The following is a 24,324-nucleotide window of genomic DNA, read 5'->3' on the forward strand; positions in this document are numbered from 1 at the left end:
TATGAGTTCTCTCTCTTTCATTTTCATTTTAAGTTATGATAAGCAGTGTGAATTTTTTTATTAGGTGTCCAAAAGCCAACTTTCAAAAGTCATGGATAATGTGAGGTGCTATTAAGGTGACATAGGGGGTACTATTCATTCTCCAATACAAGCTAGTAGTTTTCGTGTATTTGACATCGAATGGTATCAAACACCAAGCACTTTCAATTAAGCCGCATGCCCGTCGCACTCTTCTAGCTCATGCGTTGATTAATTACTTCGAACTCTACATTAGAACTGAATTGGCATGCGTGTGAGCAGATGAGGCTTGAGGAAATTAAGAAAATGATGTGGAAGTGGTCAGGTATACCCTACCACCATCTAATCATATCTAATGTAACAAATCATAATTCATGAAAGATAGGTACATTAGGAAAAAAGAAGCCACATAGCTTCACAAGAATATCTAATCCGGTGGCGGTTTAGATATTTCCATGCCTACCTGGCAAATCTAGTGGGACCTGACATAGGAACATCGCACGTTCAAAACGATGATATTTGCTATTGTCATGGATTGATATCATTCAGACATGCACCTCCTGATTTTTGTGTTTTCTTTTTTCTCTTCTTTCGTGGCTTTCGTCAAGGGATTTCGGTAGTTGAATTTGAGGCATAAGTGCATAGCCGGTGATCTTTGAGCTACCGCCTGTAGCCACTAGGACTTCAATTCGACTTAGATAGGGTTCTTTTTGTCCATGACCATTAGCTCGACTGTCTATAAAAGCCAAAGGAGTCATTGACCTTATCTATGTTTGAAAAAAGATGTGGTTCAGGCAAAAAAGAAACAAATTGCTAAGATAAAATGTTAGTACGATCCCACCACCCCCACCACCCCCATGACATAATATGATATAGTGACGAACTAATTGTAATTTGACGAAAAGTATGAGGCGCAATATAACCTTTTCGATATCAATATCAATATACAACAGCCATGTCTTTTCTAAAAGTTGTTTGTTGAACACGTGGTTATTGTAATTTACAAGGAATCATGCATCTTTTCTTTTCTTTTTGGCAAGGACCGCTTGTAAAACTCTCTACTCATTTTAGGGATAATTATTAAGAAAAAAAAAACATAAATCTATAGCACGAATGTCAATTTAGTCAAAAGCTCTTTAGTTTAATCAAATTTTTTTGGTTGAAAGTAAACATTTTATTCATATATCAAGAACTCAAGATAATACATGAGAGGTTCAAAACAAAGCAAATCCCAAACGAAAAAGTAGAACAAAAAAGAATAAAATGTCTTAATAAGCACACTCTCATCTTACAGGGATAGATCCATCTCGACCTAAAAGCATAATGAACAGCGCGTGCTTACCGAATCTCGTATCATCATAACTGATAGGTGCACTTCATAATCTCTTGCTTCAAAAGCTACAATTTGTCCAATGAGCGGTGCACGCTTAAATTCAACGTTTTCAACACCATCACCATCTAGAGACGCAAAAAATAAGTTGAACAGGCTCCAAAATCTATATATAGATTAGGAGATATTGAATGAGCACATAAATGCCTCTAAGTAACTTCTCCCAAATCTAGATCTAGCATATGAGAGCTTCCAAAACTCAGAGGAGTCTTATAACCGCTTTCAAGAAATTATGAACTCACCATATTCCTCCTCAATTTTATTTGACTTCTTGATTTGGAGCATACTTTTCGCTTGCAAATGTCGGGTATCTTACATGACACGACTAGCATGTGAGCGTAGACAATTTCTTGTAAATATTAAAAAAAAAAACTGATTTTTTTTTCTTTTTTTTTTCTCATTATGGTTAGTGACGGTCATTGAGCCTACAAGCCCTCATTAGATCTACGCAAAGGCTTGTAGGCCCTTGCCAAGTGGCCTTGTCGACCCTTGTTGGTCTCAATGGAAAAAAAATAAATAACATAGAATCACATAAAAAATATAAAATTATAAAATTTCACAATTTTTTAAAAAAAAAATTGTAACATCCACGTGAGCATCGGCCATGTCATGTGTGACGATCCGTGTCTATGTCAATTGTTTCTTTTCTCAAAATAGTTGAAATGGCTATATTGACAATTTGTCAAAAAGTTTAGAATTAAATTGGTGGAATTGAAATATTTGGGACTAAGTTGGCATTTATACAATAGATTTATGATTATTTTTTTTTGTAATTTTCCTATCATTTTACTACCTATTTATTACCCTTGCCCCTTGCTCTTCATTATCTCTCTCTTTTCTAATTGTAACCCCTTATTATTAAAGAAGTTTTTTTTTTTTTTTTTAATGTACGGACATTACAATTTATATTGTCTATCAATGCAGCTACTACAATACGAAGACATAAATTACGTGGAGTTGAGGCATAGTACAGAACAAACGAAACATAACAAGTGAAAACATCACGTTAGCTTTCTGATTTCTAAATAGTTGCTCAATCGTATTGATATTAGACTCTTGTAACATCAGCCAAACCCAATTTTTATTTATCACAAAAATGTTGCGGAGACAAGAGTTGAACCCATGACTTCATGGTTATGTAATGTCAATTTGAAGCCTTTTTTATGCTCGAATGCTTTTATACTCACACACACACATAATCTTATTCATACAATAATCCATGTAAAGTGCGAGTTATGCAAAATTGAAGATATTTCAGAACCATTGTGATGTAGATTCCCAATTTTTGCTTTGGGTTCAATTTAAGGTCTTAGGTTGTTGGTTCCTCCATCATCACTTCGCTTTTTCACACGAGACCCATTCCGAGAAATGTAATTCTTCCATAACCCCTTTTTTCGGAAGGTGTAAGGTTCTAGGTTCGTGACGAGGGTCACCTAGCCTAGGGCGAGGATGGCCTCACCGAGGACGAGGGTGAGGGTGCCCTGCCCTCTTCGAGCATCATCGGAAAGAGGAAAGGGATAACTAGAAAAAAAATAAAGAGAAAAGGAAAAAGACTCAAAAAAAAGACAAAGGACGAAAATGCTCTAAGTAATTGGAAAGCCGGGTCCTTCTTTGAAATTGACATAGTCACTTTATACTTTTATTTGAGAAAATCATGGTATTTTATGCTCTTATATAGAACATGATCCACTTCGGATCTTTATTTGGAATTTTCCTACTGCTTACATATAAATTCTTATTTATACAATAACTGACGCAAAGTGCGAGTTACACCAAATTGAAGATATTTCTTAGCCATTGTGGTGTAGGTTCCCAATTTTTGCTTTGGGCTCAATCCGTAGGTTCCTCCCTCATCACTTCGTTTTTGCGCAAGACCCTTCTGATAATTTAATGCTTCTCCAACCCCTTTTTCATTTCAAGGCAACTAAAGGTTCGATCGTTAAGGAGAAGTTGTTTCCGAGCAATCTCCACGTTCGCCCGTCACAACAGCATTTCTTCTTTCATCTCCGGCTCCTTTAACAGCAATCTTTTCTGGAAGGGAGTGTGCTCTTTAGTTTACTCGACTCTTTCCCCATCTTGTCTCGTTTTTGTTCAGTTGTTTTATTTCCTACAGCAATATTAATTTCCTCGACCCTTTGCCGGCCCTCCGCAAATGTGGCCGTGCTTGATTGTGTCATGTCATCGGGGAACCAACGGGCCGGGACCGTCCGTCCTTCGCACGCTAACCCAACGTCCGATGTGCCTTTTCCAACTCCTCTTTTAATAATAGAGCCAAACAAGATAATAGAGCTATAAAACAATCGATGAAGTTCTTTTGCTTTTAACAAATTAAGGAAATTTTGTTTTTCATTTTGAAAATAATCACTGGGGTAATTACTTTTAATTAGATGGAGTAAACGAATGTTAAGTTTAATTCTTTGAGAAATTAATATACCTCGTCATATATTATGGCATTTCTATTTAAGCATCTTATGTTGTGTGTGACAATTCCTCGATATCTAATCATCCTTAGTAATTTGTCTTCTTTTTTTATTAACCCAAACTCCAATAGGATCGGTTCATTCAATATAATACCAATAAGTTCTTAAAATTGAACCGTGCGATTTCGATAGGATTATCGATTGATGATAGATCCAATATAATAGAGAAATGATTTGATGATAGTATTTGCTATATTGTTAGAATAACAATATGCTCAAGAAAATTTTCCCCCGCCACAATAATCTCTCCAATAGGAAATAAAAAGAAAAGGGGGGAGGGGGGATGATCACCTTTAGCGCGACCGGAAAATAAGAATTAATTCATTCCCATCACCAGTCTAAAATGGACATCAAATTAAAATCCCCAAAATTGCACCTCCCATACTAATTTCCAGAAAACAAATCTCGATAGATCGGAAAATACCAAATAATAATCCCGAGTCAAATCTATCGAGACAGTAGCACTTTAAATCTTAAATTTGTTATATCCACCGGTATCTCAAACTTGTATTAGTGTGACGAAAGTTTAGATGATTGATGTAAAGAATTTTGACGATATAAAGAAAATTTGGAGTATTTATATCCAGGTGAATATAAATAAGCATAATTTATGATTTTTGACAGTATTAATATGAAGGGAAGTCAATTCACACTTTCATTAAAAAAAAGGCGAAAAACAAATTGAAAACGCCAGCTGGCAGAAAAAAGGCCCCCCGCGAATCTCGCCAAGCCTCACGCGCCGCAGAAAGACCTAGAAGCAACTCAAGTAAAAAGATGGGGCCGAACGGGAAAATAATTAAAAAAAAAAAAAAATGAAGGTGAACGCATAAATAGATAAATCCCCAAAAATTCGCACCCAATTTTTTGAGGAGGCCTGAAATCGCTCCCCGCTTGTGGAGCTTCGACCAGTGATTTCGATCGGTGGTCGCTGCCGCAACGGGGATCAGAATCGATCGCCACTGAAATTCTCGCCTCCCCTTCTTCTTCTTCCATCTACGGTCCGTCCGATGAAACAGTGAAGCTCTTTTTCGTGTCTATTTCGTCATCGCCTTCGTCATCGCGGTCGTCATCGACGTCATCGACCGGTCGCTTTCGCGCTGCCGTTGCTAGAGGTGCGCATTCCTCCCCCCCTCCTTCCATGTGTTTTTCTTCTTTGCCTCTTCTCCAAGGAATTTTTGGGGGGGTCGGACTTAGAAAAAACAGAGAAGGCGCTCGCGACGGCCCTTGAAAAACGGGGTGCGTTGATTTTGTTCCTCGCTTTTCGATTGGTCGCGTGAAGCCGTTTGGTCAGGGGCAAGGCAGCGTTCTCGTTTCGGGGAGTTTAAGGTTTGCTTTCTTTTCTTGAACCCTAGAGAAGACCGCTTGAGTCGGGCGGAGGGAAGTAGGAGGTGCTGGAACGAGGTGAATCGCTAGCTGTTTCTATTTCTCGTGTTTGCCCCTTCGCGTTAGTGCATTGAGGCGGACCGATTTTGGGTCGGTCTTCAACTGCGAAAAGAGGGAAAAACAAGAAAGGGTAGAGGCTTGTTTGATCCTGGAGAATCCTCTTTCCTGTTTCTAATGTGGTCATCTCTATAACGAGAAGAACCCATAAGTTTTTTCTTGTTTTTTTTTTTTTTTTTTTTGGGTTGAGTGTTTTTTCCATTTTTCGTCAATTCTTAGTAATGTTAGTCCCATCAAAGCAGCGATCTTTTCATTTCTCGCTTTATGAAATCAAAGGACAAGGGCAGTAAATTTCGAAGACGAATTAGAGATACCGTAATCAATGAACTTTTCGTGTTTTATATTGTTATTTGTGCAATTGTCGGCCTCGTCATAATTCCTTAAATCCCTACTGATTCTAATTGCAATCGTTTCAGTTGTGAGATGAGTGGAGAACGTAGTCTTCTGGACAGTGAGGATACTGGGGTGGCGCATTCTGAGCGAACAAATGACCCGTGGATGAACACGGATCAGTCTTCGAGCATCCTAATTGACAGCCACAATATGCTGGTGTTGGAATCACCTGTCCATGGTAGGGAGATGAAGGAATTTTCTGGTGCACAGGATCGGCCTACGACAGGTGCATCGGATGAAAAATTAGGTTTTGCAGAGAGAGCGTTTTCTGCAGCCGGTGCGGCATTTTTATCGGCCATAATTGTCAACCCTCTCGATGTTGCCAAGGTTAGCTTGTTCTTGAGCTAGTGAGCATGTTGCCTAAGAATGACTGAAGCCCCCTTCATGCTTTGAAGGAGTGTATCTGTTGTTATAAGTTTTTCCCTGTTGACCTTCGGTTATACACTTATCCTATTTCTTTCCCTGTTTCCTCAACGGCTTGATGCACTTTTGGTTTAGTGAGATTCCATTTTGAACCAGGTTATACTACCATTGCTTTTTTTTGAGATTTTCAGACTTTCCTTGATGATCGTTCATTCATTGTGCTGCTTATGTTCATCTGTTTGGTGATTGAGAGGAAATCTTGAAAATAAGATGAATTTTGTGAAATTGTGAATTGTATACGTTCTCTGTGGAGGAGCTGCCATTGTTGAAGTGAAGATTATTGCAATTTCCATAGATTTCAGACCATTTAGAGATTTAAGTCCTGGTTCTTTCTCTGTTTTGACTTCCATAGATCAGTGTCACGATTAATATGGGAAATATATAGAGTGGCATTCTTACGTCTTCGAGCCCGTGCTTTTGGAATGGGGAATTTTTTATCTCTAACATCTATGAATCGACTTATAGTAGCAGAAGGAGCTATCATTTAATATCCTTCATTCCTCATGCTCTAAATGGGTTAACATATCTTGCAAGTCTTTCTAATTTTATTGCCTCTGTATCCACTAATTGTTAATCACCTTCTAGTTGGGAAGCTGATCTGATCTTTAGGATAACTTTTTACTTGGTATTTTCCTCTAGCTTATGATAATTTGGAATATATTTCTTAAGTATATATTTTGTTAATGGTAAACTTCAAACGTGATATCTTCAGCTTTTACAATTTTAAAAAAAAAAAAAATTTATAATGCTTCTTTCATCCGTTGGATGTTTTTTTTTTTTGCCCCTGAATCATTTTCTTTATCAGACAAGGTTGCAGGCGCAAGCTGCCTGGGGTTCCTTATTCCCATCCATTGAGTAATATCACAAGTCGCATGGCATTTTTGGGCCAAATATGGTAAACATGCACCTTTATGTGGCTTTGCGTTGTTCTGCCATTTTGGGTGTTTTTTTTTTGACTCGTTCAATTAAGGACCTGCTGTTGATTTTTCTTGGTTTCTGTTGCTTTAGATGTTTGCGGATCTGAGATGTTCTCCGTCTTGCACACGTGCTGGAGTGCATGGTACGGTGTCAATATGTCCTCCAGATTGTTTTCGGTACAAAGGGACTCTAGATGTCTGGTACAAAATAATTCGACAGGTTGGTTTGTGGAACATCATCCTAGTGATGCTTTTTATAGGTTTAAAACCTTCTCTTGTTGGCGAGCCTGAGAGGTTTGCACTACTGTTGTTAATTACTGGTTTTAATGGGTAAATTTCATACTTTATGCCTTTCTTAAATGATTTGAGTGAGACACACCATAGCTTTACACTTCACTGCCATTTTAGGGCCCAAGTCTTTTGTTTTTCTTGGTTGATTTTCCATCACTTATGTGGAAGTGCTTTTTGCAGGAAGGATTTTCAAGGCTGTGGCGAGTAGGGGTGAGCGCGGTTCCCGGGTAGAACCGGGAACCGGAGAACCGAACCGGTCAGTTCGGTTTCCGGTTCTTAAAGGACCGATTTCGATTCCCGGTTCCATTTTTCCAGGAACTGGTCGCAGAACCGGTTTCGGAACCGGTTAGGTTTCCAAAAGGAGTCCCCTCCCCCGCTCGGCGCTCCCGAGTCCCGACCCTTTCACTTTCAGTTGTGACACGGTTTTCAGAGTCTCGCCGGACGCCGCTCTAAGTCTCGCCGCCGGACGCCGCTCGCCCTCAAGGCCACCGCTGCCGGACGCCGCCGGACGCCAGTCGCCGACGTCACTCGACGCCCGCATTCGCGACACCTGACGCCGTTGCCCCGAAGACCAGCGACCGACGTCCCTGCTCACTGCTCAGCGCCGGCCACCGCCGCCGGACGCCGCTCGACGCCCCTGCTGCTGGGTCCTCCTCTGCTCCACCGCCGCTGCAACCAGACGCCAGAAGCCACCGTTCCTGCCGCGATTCCGAACTCAGGCCGTCCGATCGTAGCTGCTGGTCTCCGATTCTGACCCACGACGCCGCTGCTGCTGTCTCCGCCTCTGCTCCGACGACCCGACGCCAGCAGTCGCGACGCCTGATGCCGTTGCCCCGAAGGCCAGCGACTGAGCGACCGACGTCCCTGCTCACTGCTCAGCGCCGGACGCCGCTCGCCCTGTGAAATTGGATTTCTGGAAAAAAAAGGGTGCGTTTGACATTCTTGGTTATTGCACTAGCTTTGATTTTTAATGGGGATTCAAACAAAGGGGTTGCCTGAGCAGATCTCCTTCGTCAACAACCCTCCCATTGTCCTTTGCGTTGCCCCTTCTCCTTCCCCTTTTCATGGATACATCCTCGTGACAACGCGTCTCAAGATCGAGAGATCGAGAGAGAGAGAGAGAGAGAGAGAGAGAGAGAGATGAGGATAGACAAGAGACGTGATCGTCATTATTGTTATCGTTTTTTTCTGGGCTGACAGCATTTTCCATTAGGAAATTGAGCCAGTTGATCTTATTCGTTTTTCTTTGCCCTTAGATAGTGGGAAGGCTGAGGAGGTCGTTTCACCCTCTAGCTTTAAGGATTCTATGGATGATAAGTTCCGTCCTAAAACTTGAAACCGGATCGATTAGGGTCATTCCCCTGTTTGTGAAATCAGGAACCGACCCCGCCCATACAGGAACTGGTGGGTTTTTTTGTTTCTTAAGTGATCTCTTTTTCATTCAGCAGCAGAGATTTTTGAAATCATTGTTACTGATTCCACAGCATCTTCTCTGAGCTCCTGGATTGAACGTGCAGTTGAACTTCATGGGCTTTACATTCCTCATCCCCAGGGTCAAATAGAAAAGACTCTCCCACACGACTTTTGGAATGGATAGATGCTGGTGTAGTTTATCAAAAAAATGGGCCTGTTGGTCTTCTACAGTATGCTGCTGTGTTAGCTTCTGGCGGAGATGCTCACTTAACTTTGACTAGTATTCTAGTGTCAGATCTCATGGATGTTGAACATGCTGTTGGAGATCCTTCCGGTGGTTCTGATGTAAATGTAATGGAGAATCTTGGGAAAATAATCTCTGAGAAAATATTTGATGGAGTTGCACTTTGTGATTCTTCTGTAGCTCAGCTGACAACAGCATTTCAGATTTTAGCTTTCATATCCGAGAACTCTGTATGTTTGTTATCTTGAAATGTATATAATTTACAATAATTTTTTAGTGGCTTACTTTAGACTTGTTGATGTAGACTGTTGCTGCAACGTTATATGATGAAGGTGCTGTTACAGTTATCTACACTGTTTTAATTAACTGTAGATTTATGCTTGAGAGGTCCTCAAACAGTTAGGGTGAGTTTTTCCTTGTCTTAGTGGAATGCCTTCTTCTGATGGTTCTTATATTATCACTAATTATATTTTGGTTTTTAATTAATGAACTAATACACTGTTATTTTACCAAAAAAACTAATACACTATTATCTTCTCGGACATGATCTGGCTTCGTTGAGTTTTGAATTTTTCAAGGTTTGGTTTTGATCTCCCTTCTTCAAGAGATTTGGTGTGGAGCTTTTGTATTGGGCTATAGATTGCGTTGATTTTACTGGATGCTTAGTCTATGGGACCTTAATATTGTTCTTGCTGTTTGCTTTCCTCTGCCTAATGACTATTATGCTCTTGGTCTTTACATCTTTGTTGCATTGACCTGCAGTCGAGACTCATGCTTTATGCTGTCTGAAATACTTAATGGATTAAGGGGTTTAGCATGTGAAAATTTCTTCTTTGTCATGTTAATTGTTGAGCTTATATGGACTTTGCTTGAACTTTTAAATGAGGGAGTTGTACTGCTGTTATTGCCATAGATATCAATCTATCTTTCTTCCTGTAATTCTTAGGGCAAATTTGATATTTATATATGGATGCACAACTGGTGGGATCCTTTTTATACCTTTACAAGGCATCGGTCCTGAATTTTTCTGATTGCAACTCTTCTAAATATCTTCTCAATCTCATCAGAGAGAGGTTCAAATTCCAGTGTTTAGCTTGGACGTTTTTATCGCATATCTTCCCTTATCAGAATTCTTGCAGACACGCAGATTTTTGCTTCTTGGGGTAAAATTCAGATATTATTAACTAATTGCTCAGCTCTTAAACCTTTTTTCCTATTATGTCTTCATAATGCTTATGTCTGCAGTGTGGAGTTTGTTGCATAGCCTTTTATGCTTTTCTTCATGGTGCAAGACTTAAATGTGCTACATTAGTTGTTTTGAGAGATCTGCCACTAAAACCTCCTCCCCCGGAGTTTGGACTTCTGTTTTTAGTGATTTTCTTCCTGCACTCTGTGTGAACGATTTGCTTTGGACAGATTACCTTGTTGATGATGGAACTGAATGCAACTCCACATTGGATTTGCTTTTGGAACGGAATCGGGAGCAGAGCCTAATTGATCTTTTGATTCCTGCCCTGGTTCTGCTGATCAACCTTTGAAGAAACTACAGGTTAGTCAAATATGAATTACCGGTGCATTTGCTGGATGTCATTTCTATAAAATCCTTATGCTCCCAAGAAACTATTTTTGGCAATTTATGAACATAGAAGCTTTAGTTTGTCTCTTTCCTTCTTCATTATAGTTCAAATCTGAAAATGAAAAAAAAAAAAAAGAACCTGTTGGAACTGGAACTGACCACAGGAACCTGGGTTGACGGAGTAGGTTTCGGGTTCCAAAAATGAATGAACCTGTACCCGGTAGGTTCCAGGTTCTAAACGGAACCGAACACTGGGCGGGAACCGCTCACCCAAAGTGGCGAGGCACCAATGCAGGCCTTGCATTGGCTGTACCAACAGTAAGCCTCTTGCACTTTAATATATTGGTTTTCTGAAGAAATGTACAAATTCACCGAATAATTTCCTGATCATTTGCTTATTTCCAATCGTTTTCTCTTTTGGTCAGGTGGGAATATACTTGCCTTGCTATGATGTATTCCGCAACTTATTAGAAGATCGCACTGCCTTGCTTGCACCTAGCTTGACGCCCTATGGTCTTCCATTTGCTACAGTGCTTCATGCGTACCATGAATCAAGGAAGAGAAGCTTATTCATGCGGTTTGCTCAACAACGGTTTTTCTCAAAGTTTTGTTATTGATAAAGGTATGTCTTCGTTCCCCTTATTGTGAAAAATCATGAAGATAAAAAAATATTTGGTTTTTTAATTTTCCCCGTAAAGAATGTGGAAGGTGTGATGGAAAATGGGGTGAAAAACGGAGAAAAATGGTAAAAAGGTGCGAAAGGGGAGAAAGCGCGTGAATCCACACGTCCACATGTGCACTGGATGTCATGCACGAGGAATCCACATGCATACTTGCCCACGTACCAACACACGTGTCGAAGGGCTTGGCACGTGGGATCGACGCACTCACGGTGCAATTGCTAGTGCATGCATAGTAGCGAAGGCACACGCGCTTACTGCCCTTCCTCTAATTACGATTCTGCCCCTGCGTATGTTATTTCATTTCTGCCCCTCTCTAATTGAATAATTACAATTTTGCCCTCCTTGTTAATGTCTATCATTTTGCCCTTGGATGTTAAATTTATGGTTTTGCCCCCTTTGGAATTATGATTTTACTATTTTGCCCTTACATATCAATTTACTGTTTTACCCTTTCATGCAATTTGGTAAAGTGGATACTACCTTGGGTATTAAAATTAAAAAATATAGTGGAGGTTATTCTTTGAGTTAATGTAATTACGTTGAAAAAATGTTAAATAAATTTCAGCATCTTGGTTTCAGAAAATAAGTACTCCATTTGATTCCGGTATTATATTAAATTATGATATTGGTTATATCTTTTGTTTATAAACAAAGTAAGGGATTTTTGGTAGTTTGTTTTACAAACAAACTAATAGGTGCCTTGTTTCACATCGAAAGGATGTGAGTGTGCCCATGGCTGAAATTTGGCACTAAACAACAATCGTTATTTTTATTTATTAAAACTTAGATTTATTTTTATAAAAATTAATCATAGCATCTTGTTAAATTAGTGTGATTGTTCATAAATGAGTTACAATTTATTTTTATTTTTACTTATTTAATATCGAATTTTATTATTTCTACAAACAGTTATCTCACAATTTGTACTTGTTCATATATAACTTCTTAATCCTTGAAAGGTTGTGTTTGTTTGCATATAACGTTTTATTTTTTTGCTATTAATAGTTGAACATGTCTGCTCAATTATAAAGTTCTTCTTTCAATTTCATTTTTTTTAAAAAGAAAATACAGCCATTGTTTCCCTTAAGAGATCTTGGAGCAATACTAGAATTGCTATATACTATTATCAATCAAAACTTTGTTTTATCCTGTAAGAAATTTGCTAGTGACCATTAGCATGACTATAGAGCAAATAATTCCTTAAAAAGTGAATTACGCCTCAAAGTCTAACTTCATTGTTCTACCCAATTGTTTGCCATATTTTCCCAACATTGGATTAGTTTGGGCCTTGCCGAACTTGACAAGCATTGTGATGGAATGGAGAAGAGGTCCACACCAAACTTGGTACTTATCTCCTATTACAAAACCATGTTTATAATGTCAGAAATAATAGGGTTGTCCCCATTAAAACAGCAGAAATAGAAGGAAGCTAGCCTATAAGCTTCTTAAGTTCAAGCGCGATCTTCGTGATTGTGTCATCCGATATCTGCAACCAACCAAGACCTTATATTAATCTCTCTGACGAGCTTGAAAGATATATCAAATTCAACAGTGTATGCTTCTATTTATATGTAGAAGAAAAGGTCGTACGATAGTATCGTGTTCCTCATCAGTAAACAGACGACCAATGCAAGTATATAGCTCCTCAGTGGAGTTCTCATTGTTCCTTTGGTGCTGAATGGAGAGGAGAATATTCAGTTTTAGAAACACAGACATAAGGTTATGTTTCTGTGTTCACGAAGATTGACTCACCAGATTGGAGCTTTCATTGGAGGGCAGAGCTGACCTGTTTTCTGGGGCATTGTTGTCGAGGCCGTTGAGCTGAATATCCTTAAAAATGGAAAAAAAAATTATCGACCAATGATTACTTGAAGAACAAGGCTGATGGTCAACAGGCAAGAAGCTGCACTAACTAGCTGTTTATTGTTCTGAATCAAATTTCATATCTGATGGCAGCATGGAAAATAGAAGCTGCACTAACTAGCTGTTTATTGTTCTGAATCAAATTTCATATCTGATGGCAGCAAGGAAAATATAGAACGAGGTGATCACGCCGCAATCGAAACCCATTACACTCGCAGAAATTTAATTTTTAACCGACAACTGCAAATTTCAAAGAAAAATGATGCTCAAACATTCCTGGCCAGGGCCCTGTTCAAACAAGAAAGCGAAATCCTCGAGTTGATGACCCAAATCAGAAATTTTAAACGTCTGAAGTTCATTGCTGGGACCAATCATGCTGGTACCCGGCGAGGAACTAATGACTCCCTGATTTGGGATGCTGAGTTGACAGGTTGCTAAAAAATTCCGTCATCAGAATGTTTCATACAAATAAAGTACACAGGGAAGCAGACTGAGCTTAACCAATAAAAAGGGTGCAATGAGCAACTCTTCATACCTTACAAGCCCGTCGGTGGTAAACGACGTCTTGAAGATAACCATGTCCATAATTTTGCTGATCCGGACTATTCACAACTATGGGAGCATTTTTTCTTGGCTCTATCATTGCAATGGGTGGTTGTGTCGTAGGTGCTGGTGAAAAGAGAGGATTCTCTGACTCATTAGCAGCAGGAAAAACAAGCGGAGACAAAGGCTCACCGATGTTAAATCCAAATGGAGGCTCTTGCTCTTCTTGAACAGTGTAAGGCCCTGATGAGCTTCCTTCCCCAAAATATGATGAGGAAGTCACAAGACTATCATAGCCAATGGGAGTCATGAACCCCTCATTACTATCAAGCATATTTCCAGCACCTCTAGTCATTTGAGTGCCCCAGAAATTGGTATTGGTGGGGTTTGAATTGACAGAAGGGCAATGAGCAATGTTGCTCGGCATGGAAGCTCCTGAACTTGAAGAATGATTCTGGGGAGGATAAGGATTGTTATTGACACTAGAATTAGCAAACTGTGGTTGATTCAGGACGAAAAGATCTCCAGTGTCAGGCCAAATCCCTTGAAAATTGTGGACACGGGAACTACCAATCATTGTATCCTTAACTACTTTTTTCCTCTCCTTGTCACGAAACTTCTGCATGTTTTTGTCAGATAACAAAATTACCGTGAGAATTCTTTTAAATGATGAAGAAGCCTTGACTATGAGAACAAATAACCCGCAGCTGAATTATAGATATAAATATGAATTTTTCATAGGAATAGCCCGTATTTGCTTAGCTTCAACTTAAGCACAACGTCCACCACTGCCGAAGCCCAGTCAAACCCAAACTTAAAAGACTGCCCTAACCATTCTATTCCTTCCCATTCCCCTCCTCCTTCGCCGAGAACCTACTGTTCTTGCCGAGAGAACGAAACAGTGAAAACAGGTCTTGGTCTCTAGCTTGACTATGGCTGAGCGAGGGTTCCCTACCTGGCTCAGAGACGGCGGCTAGATGGCGAGCTCGAGACAAATCGAGCTATGGCCGATCGCCTTGGTGCCTCTGAGCCAAGATCCTCGGGGACAGGGAAGTTCAGACCGAAGACACTTACAGGAGATGTAGGTACCAAGAAAGCAAGGTCGGGACGACGAGGATGGCGGCCGGGGTCAAGTCGAGACGGGACTCCGAGGCGTGGCCAAGCGGCCGGAGAACTCCTTGTCGCTCTCGGTCCTTCTCTCATTCTCTCTCCCCTTCGATCCTTCTCTGCTCCTCTCCCTGAAGAACCCCGCTCTCCAAAAAAAATCCCCCCCGAAAGAATCCTCCTCGACCCCGTTTTAAACTCGTCCCTCTCTCTCTCCCTGCTCCTCCAGGACGACGCCATCTCCCCCGACCGATCTTCTTGGACGAGCGTCGCGCGCCACATTCCCTGGCGTTCGTCCTGTGTCTCTGTACCATCGTCCGGGCTTCTCTCTTCCCCCTTTTTGTCTTGAGCGTGAGAGGAAGGGATGACCAGACAGATGGGCCACGCTAGGAAAATGTATATGTAAATGTTCCTAATGTCCATACATGATGCAATTTAATAAAAAATATTTTTTTGTTTTGAGATTAGAAATTAATACCTAATTTTTATATGATTAAATCCTGAATAAATAGATAAAATTTAGGTGTCAACACCTAAATTTGTGTTGGAGAATAGGATTGATTGTTTATATACATCGGTATATAAACGTGTTAATACAATAACTCATATAAATACACGCATGTGTGTCAGCAGAGAGTTGGAGAATAGGAATTGATTATGGGTAGTTTAGCTCACGCAACAGGAGTGGATACATACTATCTACTTAAAATAATATATATGTCAGTGAAATCAGACCTGTAAATGGCTGGAAATATTATGTCTAGTTAATCCAGGGACGTTCATGAAGTCAAGAATCTTTTTGGGAACAGCTTCTTGAAGTCCTATGAAATTGATAGCATCCAAAAATCGATAGTGTAGCTCGGGGATCCAAATCACCTTCGATTTCCTTGCCTCCTTGTCCATGTTCCTCATTTTCTTGCAACACTATTGGCAAACATTTTTCAGATCATCTGGCCTTACTGGTTTCACAATGTATAAGGCATTTGCTCCCACTGATGTCCATCGTCACCCAACGTGACTATGAACAAAATGAATCGAATGAATTCACTGAAACACATATAAAACAAACAATACTGAGCTGTAAGTTTATAAGCCATACAATCAAGTTGATGCAGTACGAAAATTTGGACTCACTGATCACCGGTAGATTGAATTTTTCTCGGGGCTTGAGACCATTACGAGAGTGTCACAGGATCGTCTCTGGCCTTTAAATAGACAGGGAAGAACCGAAATCCACCGGGAAGGGAACAAACGAAATCTACGTTCGTCAATAATGCAATCCGTACGTATGATGTGACCAGATGGATTTTAAAGTTCTTGCATTTTATAATTAATTTTAGGGATAAAAAATCAGAAAATAACACACAAAAGCTTGCATGTAAATTTTGAAAACACACAAAAAGTTTAGATGTAAGCAAAAACAAATTTTACACAAAAAATATCCATCATATGCTAAGGGATACGTAAAATTCTAAGGATGTCAAATTGTTTCTAGAGAAAATGAAGATATATATTTATCATTTCTCCCATAAATAATTTTTTTTTCCACGCGCAAAATTTTCAACGTAGATTTTTAGTCAACGACAATGCTGATCGCATTCTCTTTGAGTTCTGTCGGAGTCCGAGGAGGCAAGGCGGTCAATCATATAATTCGACTATTTTAGATGCACGTGACAAAAAAGGTCATTCCACGGAAGTTCGGGATTGCTTTTTGTCAGTGATGGAAAAATTTTCTCGAAAAATACTACTCCCAAATATCAAATCAACACTCAAACAACCAAATATAAAAAACGAATGCGAAAATATGCCCCAATTGTTTTTAAGTGAAGGAAAAGAAGATACTTTTTCAAAACTTCTATCAATGTTATTCCTTTTTACTTATATATTGTAGTTATTTTCACTTAAAAATAATTAAAAATTTTCTTTTAAAAAAAAATAAAGTAATAAAAATTTGAAAAAAAGAGTGCATGAAAGAAAAATTTTCCTTGCTGAATAACAATAAATATTTTCTGCTTCTTTTTAGATTTTGGTCGGACACTTGAAAATAATTAAAATTTCCTTGAAAATAATTAAAATTTCCTTGAAAATAACTATCTAGAATACATTTTCATAAACACTACATTTTCGCAAAATGAACGAAGTCGAGCCTTAACCATTTTCACAAAATTTAAGTACATTTATTTCAGCCAATTTTTGCAAAAATTACTGGTAGGGCAATTTAATCATAGCCGTCATTTTAAGTAGCACATCACCACGTCGGCGATTTTCCGTCAAAAATAAGTCAGAATGACTATTTTGGAATTTCACCTATAAGCTTAAAACTAAAATGATAAAATTGAAAAGTTTAAGGCGGAAGTAGATAATAGTCCCAATACAATTTATGATGTGACTCAATAATTGTTTTGCAACAATCGAACTAATTCTTGGGCACACTTCATCGTCGAACTCATGAGCGGGTCCGGTCCAGTGCCACGAGCCGAAAAATGCTTCGAATCAAACACGTCGAAATGACGGACGGACGGACTTTTGAATTGATGGGCGAGCTGCCAAAGCCCATGAGTTATGCACAGTTCTGTGTAAATTAAGCTTTTGACCATGTGCGGGCTTTCACATAGAGTTTTGGATTAAACCCTTCCACAAACGTTTGGGCTAGTTCGAAACTATTAATCCAAAAATCAACTTAAAAGATTGATTGGTGATCACAACATTTAAGGAGTGTAAAAAAATAAAAAAATCTCCTTACCATTTACAAAAAGAAAAACTTTGTTCGATAAATCCCCCTTTTGACGTAGAGTAATCCCATTATACCCTAACGAGTCCCACTATATCTAATGAGCTAATTATAATTTCTCTTGCATTAAAATTGGTAGGTAAATATAAGTCCCCCTCGATGAAAAGAACGATTTTGTCGCACTGATGATCAAACATTAAACTTATTGTTAAGAATACATCATTGAAATTTATGTTCGAAAAGGAGACGATATTTTAACGACTGTCATTGTATAGAAAGATGCAGTTTTTCTTCTTTTTTTTGGCAAAAAGATGGACTCACCTACTTCACGCTCATAAAACTTATCTTTCCATGTCCATTGTGTGCGACACCAAAGTTTTCCGTCAGAAATCTCCCAAACAAAATCGCAATCTCTGCGCGTCATTGATTTTCTCCATATTGAAAAGAATAGAACCGTCTTTTCCTAATCAAGAATAGAATTTTCCTGACCCGTCTATAACAAAATATAACCACCCCCCGGCGCACAATAATCTCTCCAATAGGAAATAAAAAAAAAAAAAGGGGGAGGGGGATGATCACCTTTAGCCCGACCGGAAAATAAGAATTAATTCATTCCCATCACCCTCTAAAATGGACATCAAAGTAAAATCCCCAAAATTGCACCTCCCATACTAATTTCCCTGGTCATAAAAATGGAAAACAAATCTCAATAGATCGAAAAATACCAAATAATAATCCCGAGTCAAATCTATCGAAAGAGTAATACTTCAAATCTTAAATTTGTTATATCCACCGGTATCTCAAACTTGTATTAGCGTAACAAAAGTTTAGATCATTGATGTAAAGAATTTTGACGATATAAAGAAAATTTGGAGTATTTATATCCAGGTGAATATTAAGCATAATTTATGATTTTTGACAGTATTAATATGAAGGGAAGTCAACCCTTTCATTAAAAAAAGGCGAAAAACAAATTGAAAACGCCAGCTGGCAGAAAAAGGCCCCCGCGAATCTCGCCAAGCCTCACGCGCCGCAGAAAGACCTAGAAGCAACTCAAAAGTAAAAGAAGGGGCCGAACGGGAAAATAAAGAAAAAATAAAAAATAAAAAAATAAACGAAGGCGAACGCATAAATAGATAAATCCCCGAAAATTCGCACCCAATTTTTGAGGAGGCCTGAAATCGCTCCCCGCTCGTGGAGCTTCGACCAGGGATTTCGATCAGTGGTCGCTGTCGCAACGGGGATCGAATCGATCGCCACTGAAATTCTCGCCTCCTCCTCTTCTTCTTCTTCTTCTTCCATTCCATCTACGGTCCGTCCGATGAAACAGTGAAGCTCCCTTTCGTCATCGCATTCGTCATCGCCGTCGTCATCGACCAGTCGCTTTCGCTGCCGTCGCTAGAGGTGCGCATTCCCACCCTCTTTCCATGTGTTTTTCTTCTTTGCCTCTTCTCCAAGGAAATTTTGGGGGTCGGACTTGGAAAAAACAGGGAAGGCGCTCGCGACGGCCTTTGAAAAACGGGGTGCGTTGATCTTGTTCTTTGCGTTTCGATTGGTCGCGTGAAGCCGTTTGGAAGGGGGCACGGCATCGTCTCGTTTCGGGGGAGTTTGAGGTTTGCTTTCTTTTCTTGAACCCTAGAGAAGACCGCTTGAGTCGGCGGAGGGAAGTGGGAGGTGCTGGAACGAGGTGAATCGCTAGCTGTTTCTGTTTCTCGTGTTTGCACCTTTGCGTTAGTGCATTGAGGCGGACCGATTTTGGGTTGGTCTTCAACTGCGAAAAGAGAAAAGAAAAAACAAGAGAGGGTAGAGGCTTGTTTGATCCCGGAGAATCCTCTTTCCTGTTTCTAATGTGGTCATCTCTATAACGAGAAGAACCCATAAGTTTTTTTCTTGTTTTTTTCTTGGGGTTGAGTGTTTTTTCCATTTTTCGTCAATTCTTCGTAATGTTAGTCCCATCAAAGCAGCGATCTTTTCATTTCTTGCTTCATGAAATCGAAGGACAGAGGCAGTAAATTTCGACAACGAATTGGAGATGCCGTAATTGATGAACTTTTCATGTTATATAGTTATTTGTGCGATTGTCAGCCTTGTCATAATTCCTGAAATCCCTACTGATTCTAATTGCAATCATTTCAGTTGTGAGATGAGTGGAGAACGTAGTCTTCTGGACAGTGAAGATACTGGGGTGGCGCATTCTGAGCGAACAAATGACCCGTGGATGAACACGGATCAGTCTTCGAGCATCCTAATTGACAGCCACAATATGCTGGTGTTGGAATCACCTGTCCATGGTAGGGAGATGAAGGAATTTTCTGGTGCACAGGATCAGCATACGACAGGTGCATCGGATGAAAAATTAGGTTTTGTGGAGAGAGCGTTTTCTGCAGCCGGTGCGGCATTTTTATCGGCCATAATTGTCAACCCTCTCGATGTTGCCAAGGTTAGCTTGTTCTTGAGCTAGCGAGCATGTTGCCTAAGAATGACTGAAGCCCCAGTCATGCTTTGAAGGAGTGTATCTGTTGTTATAAGTTTTTCCCTGTTGACCTTTGGCTATAGACACTTATCCTATTTCTTTTCCTGTTTCCTCAATGGCTTGATGCACTTTTGGTTTAGTGAGATTCCATTTTGAACCAGGTCATACTACCATTGCTTTTTTCTGAGATTTTCAGACTTTCCTTGATGATTGTTCATTCATTGTGCTGCTTATGTTCATCTGTTTGGTGATTGAGAGGAAATCTTGAAAATAAGATGAATTTTGTGAAATTGTGAATTGTATACGTTCTCTGTCGAGGAGCTGCCATTGTTGAAATGAAGATTATTGCAATTTCCATAGATTTCAGACCATTTAGAGATTTAAGTCCTGGTTCTTTCTCTGTTTTGACTTCCATAGATCAGTGTCACGATTAATATGGGAAATATATAGAGTGGCATTCTTACGTCTTCAAGCCCGTGCTTTTGGAATGGGGAATTTTTGATCTCTAACATCTATGAATCGACTCATAGTAGCAGAAGGAGCTATCATTTAATATCCTTCATTCCTCATGCTCTAAATGGGTTAACATATCTTGCAAGTCTTTCTAATTTTATTGCCTCTGTATCCACTAATTGTTAATCACCTTCTAGTTGGGAAGCTGATCTGATCTTTAGGATAACTTTTTACTTGGTATTTTCTTCTAGCTTATGATAATTTGGAATTTATTTCTTAAGTATATATTTTGTTAATGGTAAACTTCAAACGTGATATCTTCAGCTTTTACAATTTTTTATTTTTTATTTTTATTTTTTTTTTTTTTTTAAATTTATAATGCTTCTTTCATCTGTTGGATTTTTTTTTTTTTGCCCCTGAATCATTTTCTTTATCAGACAAGGTTGCAGGCGCAAGCTGCTGGGGTTCCTTATTCCCATCCCTTGAGTAATATCACAAGTCGCATGGCATTTTTTGGGCCAAATATGGTAAACATGCACCTTTTATGTGGCTTTGCCTTTGTTCTGCCATTTTGGGTTTTTTTTATTTTTTTTGACTTGTTCAATTAAGGACCTGCTGTTGATTTTTCTTGGTTTCTGTTGCTTTAGATGTTTGCAGATCTGAGATGTTCTCCATCTTGCACACGTGCTGGAGTGCACGGCACAGTGTCAATATGTCCTCCAGATTGTTTTCAGTACAAAGGGACTCTAGATGTCTGGTACAAAATAATTCGACAGGTTGGTTTGTGGAACATCATCCTAGTGATGCTTTTTATAGTTTTAAAACCTTCTCTTGTTGGCGAGCCTGAGAGGTTTGCACGACTGTTGTTAATTACTGGTTTTAATGGGTAAATTTCATACTTCATGCCTTTCGTAAATGATTTGAGTGAGACACACGGTAGCTTCACACTTCACTGCCATTTTAAGGCCAAGTCTTTTGTTTTTCTTGGTTGATTTTCCATCACTTATGTGGAAGTGCTTTTTGCAGGAAGGATTTTCAAGGCTGTGGCGAGGCACCAATGCAGGCCTTGCATTGGCTGTACCAACAGTAAGCCTCTTGCACTTTAATATATTGATTTTCTGAAGAAATGTACAAATTCACCGAATAATTTCCTGTTCATTTGCTTATTTCCAATCGTTTTCTCTTTTGGTCAGGTGGGAATATACTTGCCTTGCTATGATGTATTCCGCAACTTATTAGAAGATCGCACTGCCTTGCTTGCACCTAGCTTGACGCCCTATGTTCCATTAATTGCGGGGTCACTAGCTCGCTCTTTAGCTTGTGCAAGTTGCTACCCCATTGAACTGGCCAGAACTCGCATGCAGGTATTCTATGTTTGCATCTTGCTTTTCAATTTTATCTCTCAAGATTCAAGAGTAGTTTAGTTTTAGATAATTCTTAAGAGTAGATTGGCACAGATGTCTTTGGTGCTTCACATTGGCTGTGTATTTTCTGAGCTTGATGGTATCATGAGCATCGGTGGTTTTCATTTAATTGTGGATGGTGTACTTTCTTTTTTGCTCTAGTTTGCTTTATAGTTTTCATGTACTTTCTTAGTCTGGTTTAATTTCCGACTTTATATTCTATTTTTATACATCAGTGTTTATTGCATTTTTAATTGGTTTTTCCATGCCAGGCTTTTAAGGCAACAGAAACTGGCAAGAAGCCTCCTGGGGTATTGAGAACTCTATTTGAAGTAGTGTCTCATGTCAGAGGCACAAGTAATACACCAAACACCTGTGAGTAGATTGGCAATTTGACATTTTATTCCCCACTCCCCCTCTCTCCAGAAGTCTTTCAGCATGTGGGTTTTAGAGGGAGTGTGTACTGTGGAATGCTGATGGGCACCTTTTGTGACAGTGCAAAACTACCGTGCTCTGTGGACGGGCATGGGAGCACAGCTTACTCGAGATGTCCCTTTCTCAGCAATCTGTTGGTCGACACTTGAACCTGTGAGCTCTCTCTCTCTCTCTCTCTCTCAACTTCGATGCTGCAATTTGACATGTTGCAGGTTTTTTCATCTCCTTGGTTCTTCTCTCTCTTGAATCTGATCTTGATTTATGTGATTACAGATTAGGAGAAAACTGCTTGGGACCATTGGTGATGAAGCTAGTGCATTTGCCGTCCTTGGAGCTAATTTTTCTGCTGGATTTGTAGCAGGAAGTCTTGCCGCAGCTGCTACATGTCCTTTTGATGTGGCCAAGACAAGAAGGCAGATAGAGGTTTGTTATTTCATGTCAGAGTCATCTTGCTAGGGAGTTTATTTAGGGATTTGAAACTTAAAACTAGAAACTTTGAAAGCACATGCATGTTCAAGTGATTTTGGTTACCTGTCAGTTGGTATGTGCTATAAAATTAATCTGCTTGAAAAATATCTTTGGTGGGTCATTTAGATTGGATTACATGGATAAGTTGTGGATGATTTTGATATGCTGATGGAAAGCCCCGTAACCTTTTATTGCACAGTGGTATTGCAAAATAGTATGCGTATGAAGTTATATTGTCCTGTAAATAAACTTCTGTCTTTGATTTGATGCCAACTTTCTCCTTAATCTTTTTCCAGATGGATCCAATGAGGGCGTTGAAAATGACGACAAGGCAGACTTTAGTGGAGATTTGGAGGTACCTATAATTTACACGGCGTGTTTTGGAGATTTTATAATTCTCATGTGATATTTGACGTGTTCTTATCCAAATTCCTCATCCTGCTTGATATGGCTCCTTGGTCGAATGTGTACATACTTGACCTGAGGAATTTTCATTTATTTATGGAAAAAAAAAAACTATGAGGTGCTGCATGGATAGATGCACAAGAAATTTCTCTTACGTCTATGTAAATCTAGCTTTTGGTAAAGAAACTCTTTAAGTATTTTATTCCTCCTGTATTTTCTGCACTAAGTAGGATATCCATAAGGCTTAAATATCGTTTGTTATTGGAATGCTGAGTTTGCACTAAGTAGGATATCCATAAGGCTTAAATATCTTTTGTTATTGGAATGCTGAGTTTGCAGTTCACCTACATAGTGGCACAGAAAGACCTGTCTGATGGGTCTGATGGGAAAGTGGCCAGCATTAGTGTTTGACTACTAATACTGTGATTGGTATTGAATTTTGCGTTACAGGGATGGAGGCTTGAAGGGACTCTTCACTGGAGCTGGTCCTCGTGTTGGCCGTGCAGGGCCTTCTGTAGGCATTGTGGTATCCTTCTACGAAGTTGCAAAGCATGTCCTGCACACCCAGTATGCAACTTCATGATTTGGCTTATAGCAGGCTGGTCCTGATTTTTTGTCTCCTTGAGGTGTGACCACCAACGGAAGCATCACGTTCTGACTTGACTTGAGAAACATAGACCTCCCCATAGATCATTGACCTCCTTGTGATACAGAAGGCAGCTGGAAACAAGCAATTCTCATATTTTCTTTTATTCTTGGCATTGTAGCCAAAGTACAGCTTTTTACTCTCTTTCCTCACAATGGATGTTCGTTCCATTGAATTCTGAATGCTCACAAATGGGCAGAAATTTTGTAGAGTTTTGATTTTTTGAGCACTTATTGGGTTGGTTGCCCTCAAGCCTAATATAATCATATCCCCATTCTTCACAGAATTGGATGACATGAGATCTCTCGTGGCAATTTTTTGCCCTTTACGGGTTAGCATTGTGGCTGCAGATGATATGTTATTATGCGGAATTAGTGACTCAGACACTGATGCCACCGAATAGTGTAGAAGTTCAATCATTTACCGAAATGTAGGGTCAATACATGATGAGAGGGCGAGGTTTTTGAGTTTGAAGTGTGGTATAATGTATTTGAATAGTTATTACCTCGTCAGAGTCAGGATGGTCGAATTC

At 39.5% G+C, this 24,324-nt stretch overlaps 1 protein-coding gene across 8 annotated transcripts; it reads left to right on the forward strand.

The window, feature by feature from the left end:
- The first annotated feature begins 4,741 nt into the window (after window positions 1-4,741).
- Window positions 4,742-24,086, forward strand: LOC104424470 (mitochondrial carrier protein MTM1). 8 transcript variants are annotated; one of them, XM_018865489.2, is made up of 12 exons: window positions 4,742-5,000; window positions 5,745-6,048; window positions 7,153-7,281; window positions 7,533-7,549; window positions 10,861-10,903; window positions 11,011-11,098; window positions 21,717-21,799; window positions 22,111-22,213; window positions 22,335-22,426; window positions 22,547-22,696; window positions 23,038-23,096; window positions 23,597-23,791. In XM_018865489.2, exons 2-12 carry the CDS (start codon window positions 5,752-5,754, stop codon window positions 23,727-23,729), a joined length of 1,194 nt encoding a protein of 397 aa, XP_018721034.2. In that variant the 5' UTR covers window positions 4,742-5,000; window positions 5,745-5,751; the 3' UTR covers window positions 23,730-23,791. The 8 variants fall into 8 exon arrangements, with proteins under 8 accessions (XP_018721034.2, XP_018721035.2, XP_039160033.1 ...); XM_039304099.1 differs by lacking the exon at window positions 4,742-5,000 and adding an exon at window positions 5,049-5,289; XM_039304098.1 differs by lacking the exon at window positions 4,742-5,000 and adding an exon at window positions 5,049-5,214.
- The last annotated feature ends 238 nt before the right edge of the window (window positions 24,087-24,324 follow it).

Source organism: Eucalyptus grandis, chromosome 11, assembly GCF_016545825.1.
Source record: "Eucalyptus grandis isolate ANBG69807.140 chromosome 11, ASM1654582v1, whole genome shotgun sequence".
In the NCBI taxonomy this organism is placed as follows: domain Eukaryota; kingdom Viridiplantae; phylum Streptophyta; class Magnoliopsida; order Myrtales; family Myrtaceae; genus Eucalyptus; species Eucalyptus grandis.

Excerpts from the sequence above, each read along its gene's own strand:
- LOC104424470 (XM_010036902.3), top strand. The coding sequence starts at position 19,653 with ATGAGTGGAGAACGTAGTCTTCTGGACAGTGAAGATACTGGGGTGGCG. Across the intron at positions 22,214-22,334 it reads AAGTAATACACCAAACACCT|TGCAAAACTACCGTGCTCTG; the intron begins GTGAGTAGATTG and ends CTTTTGTGACAG. Across the intron at positions 23,097-23,596 it reads ACTTTAGTGGAGATTTGGAG|GGATGGAGGCTTGAAGGGAC; the intron begins GTACCTATAATT and ends TTTGCGTTACAG.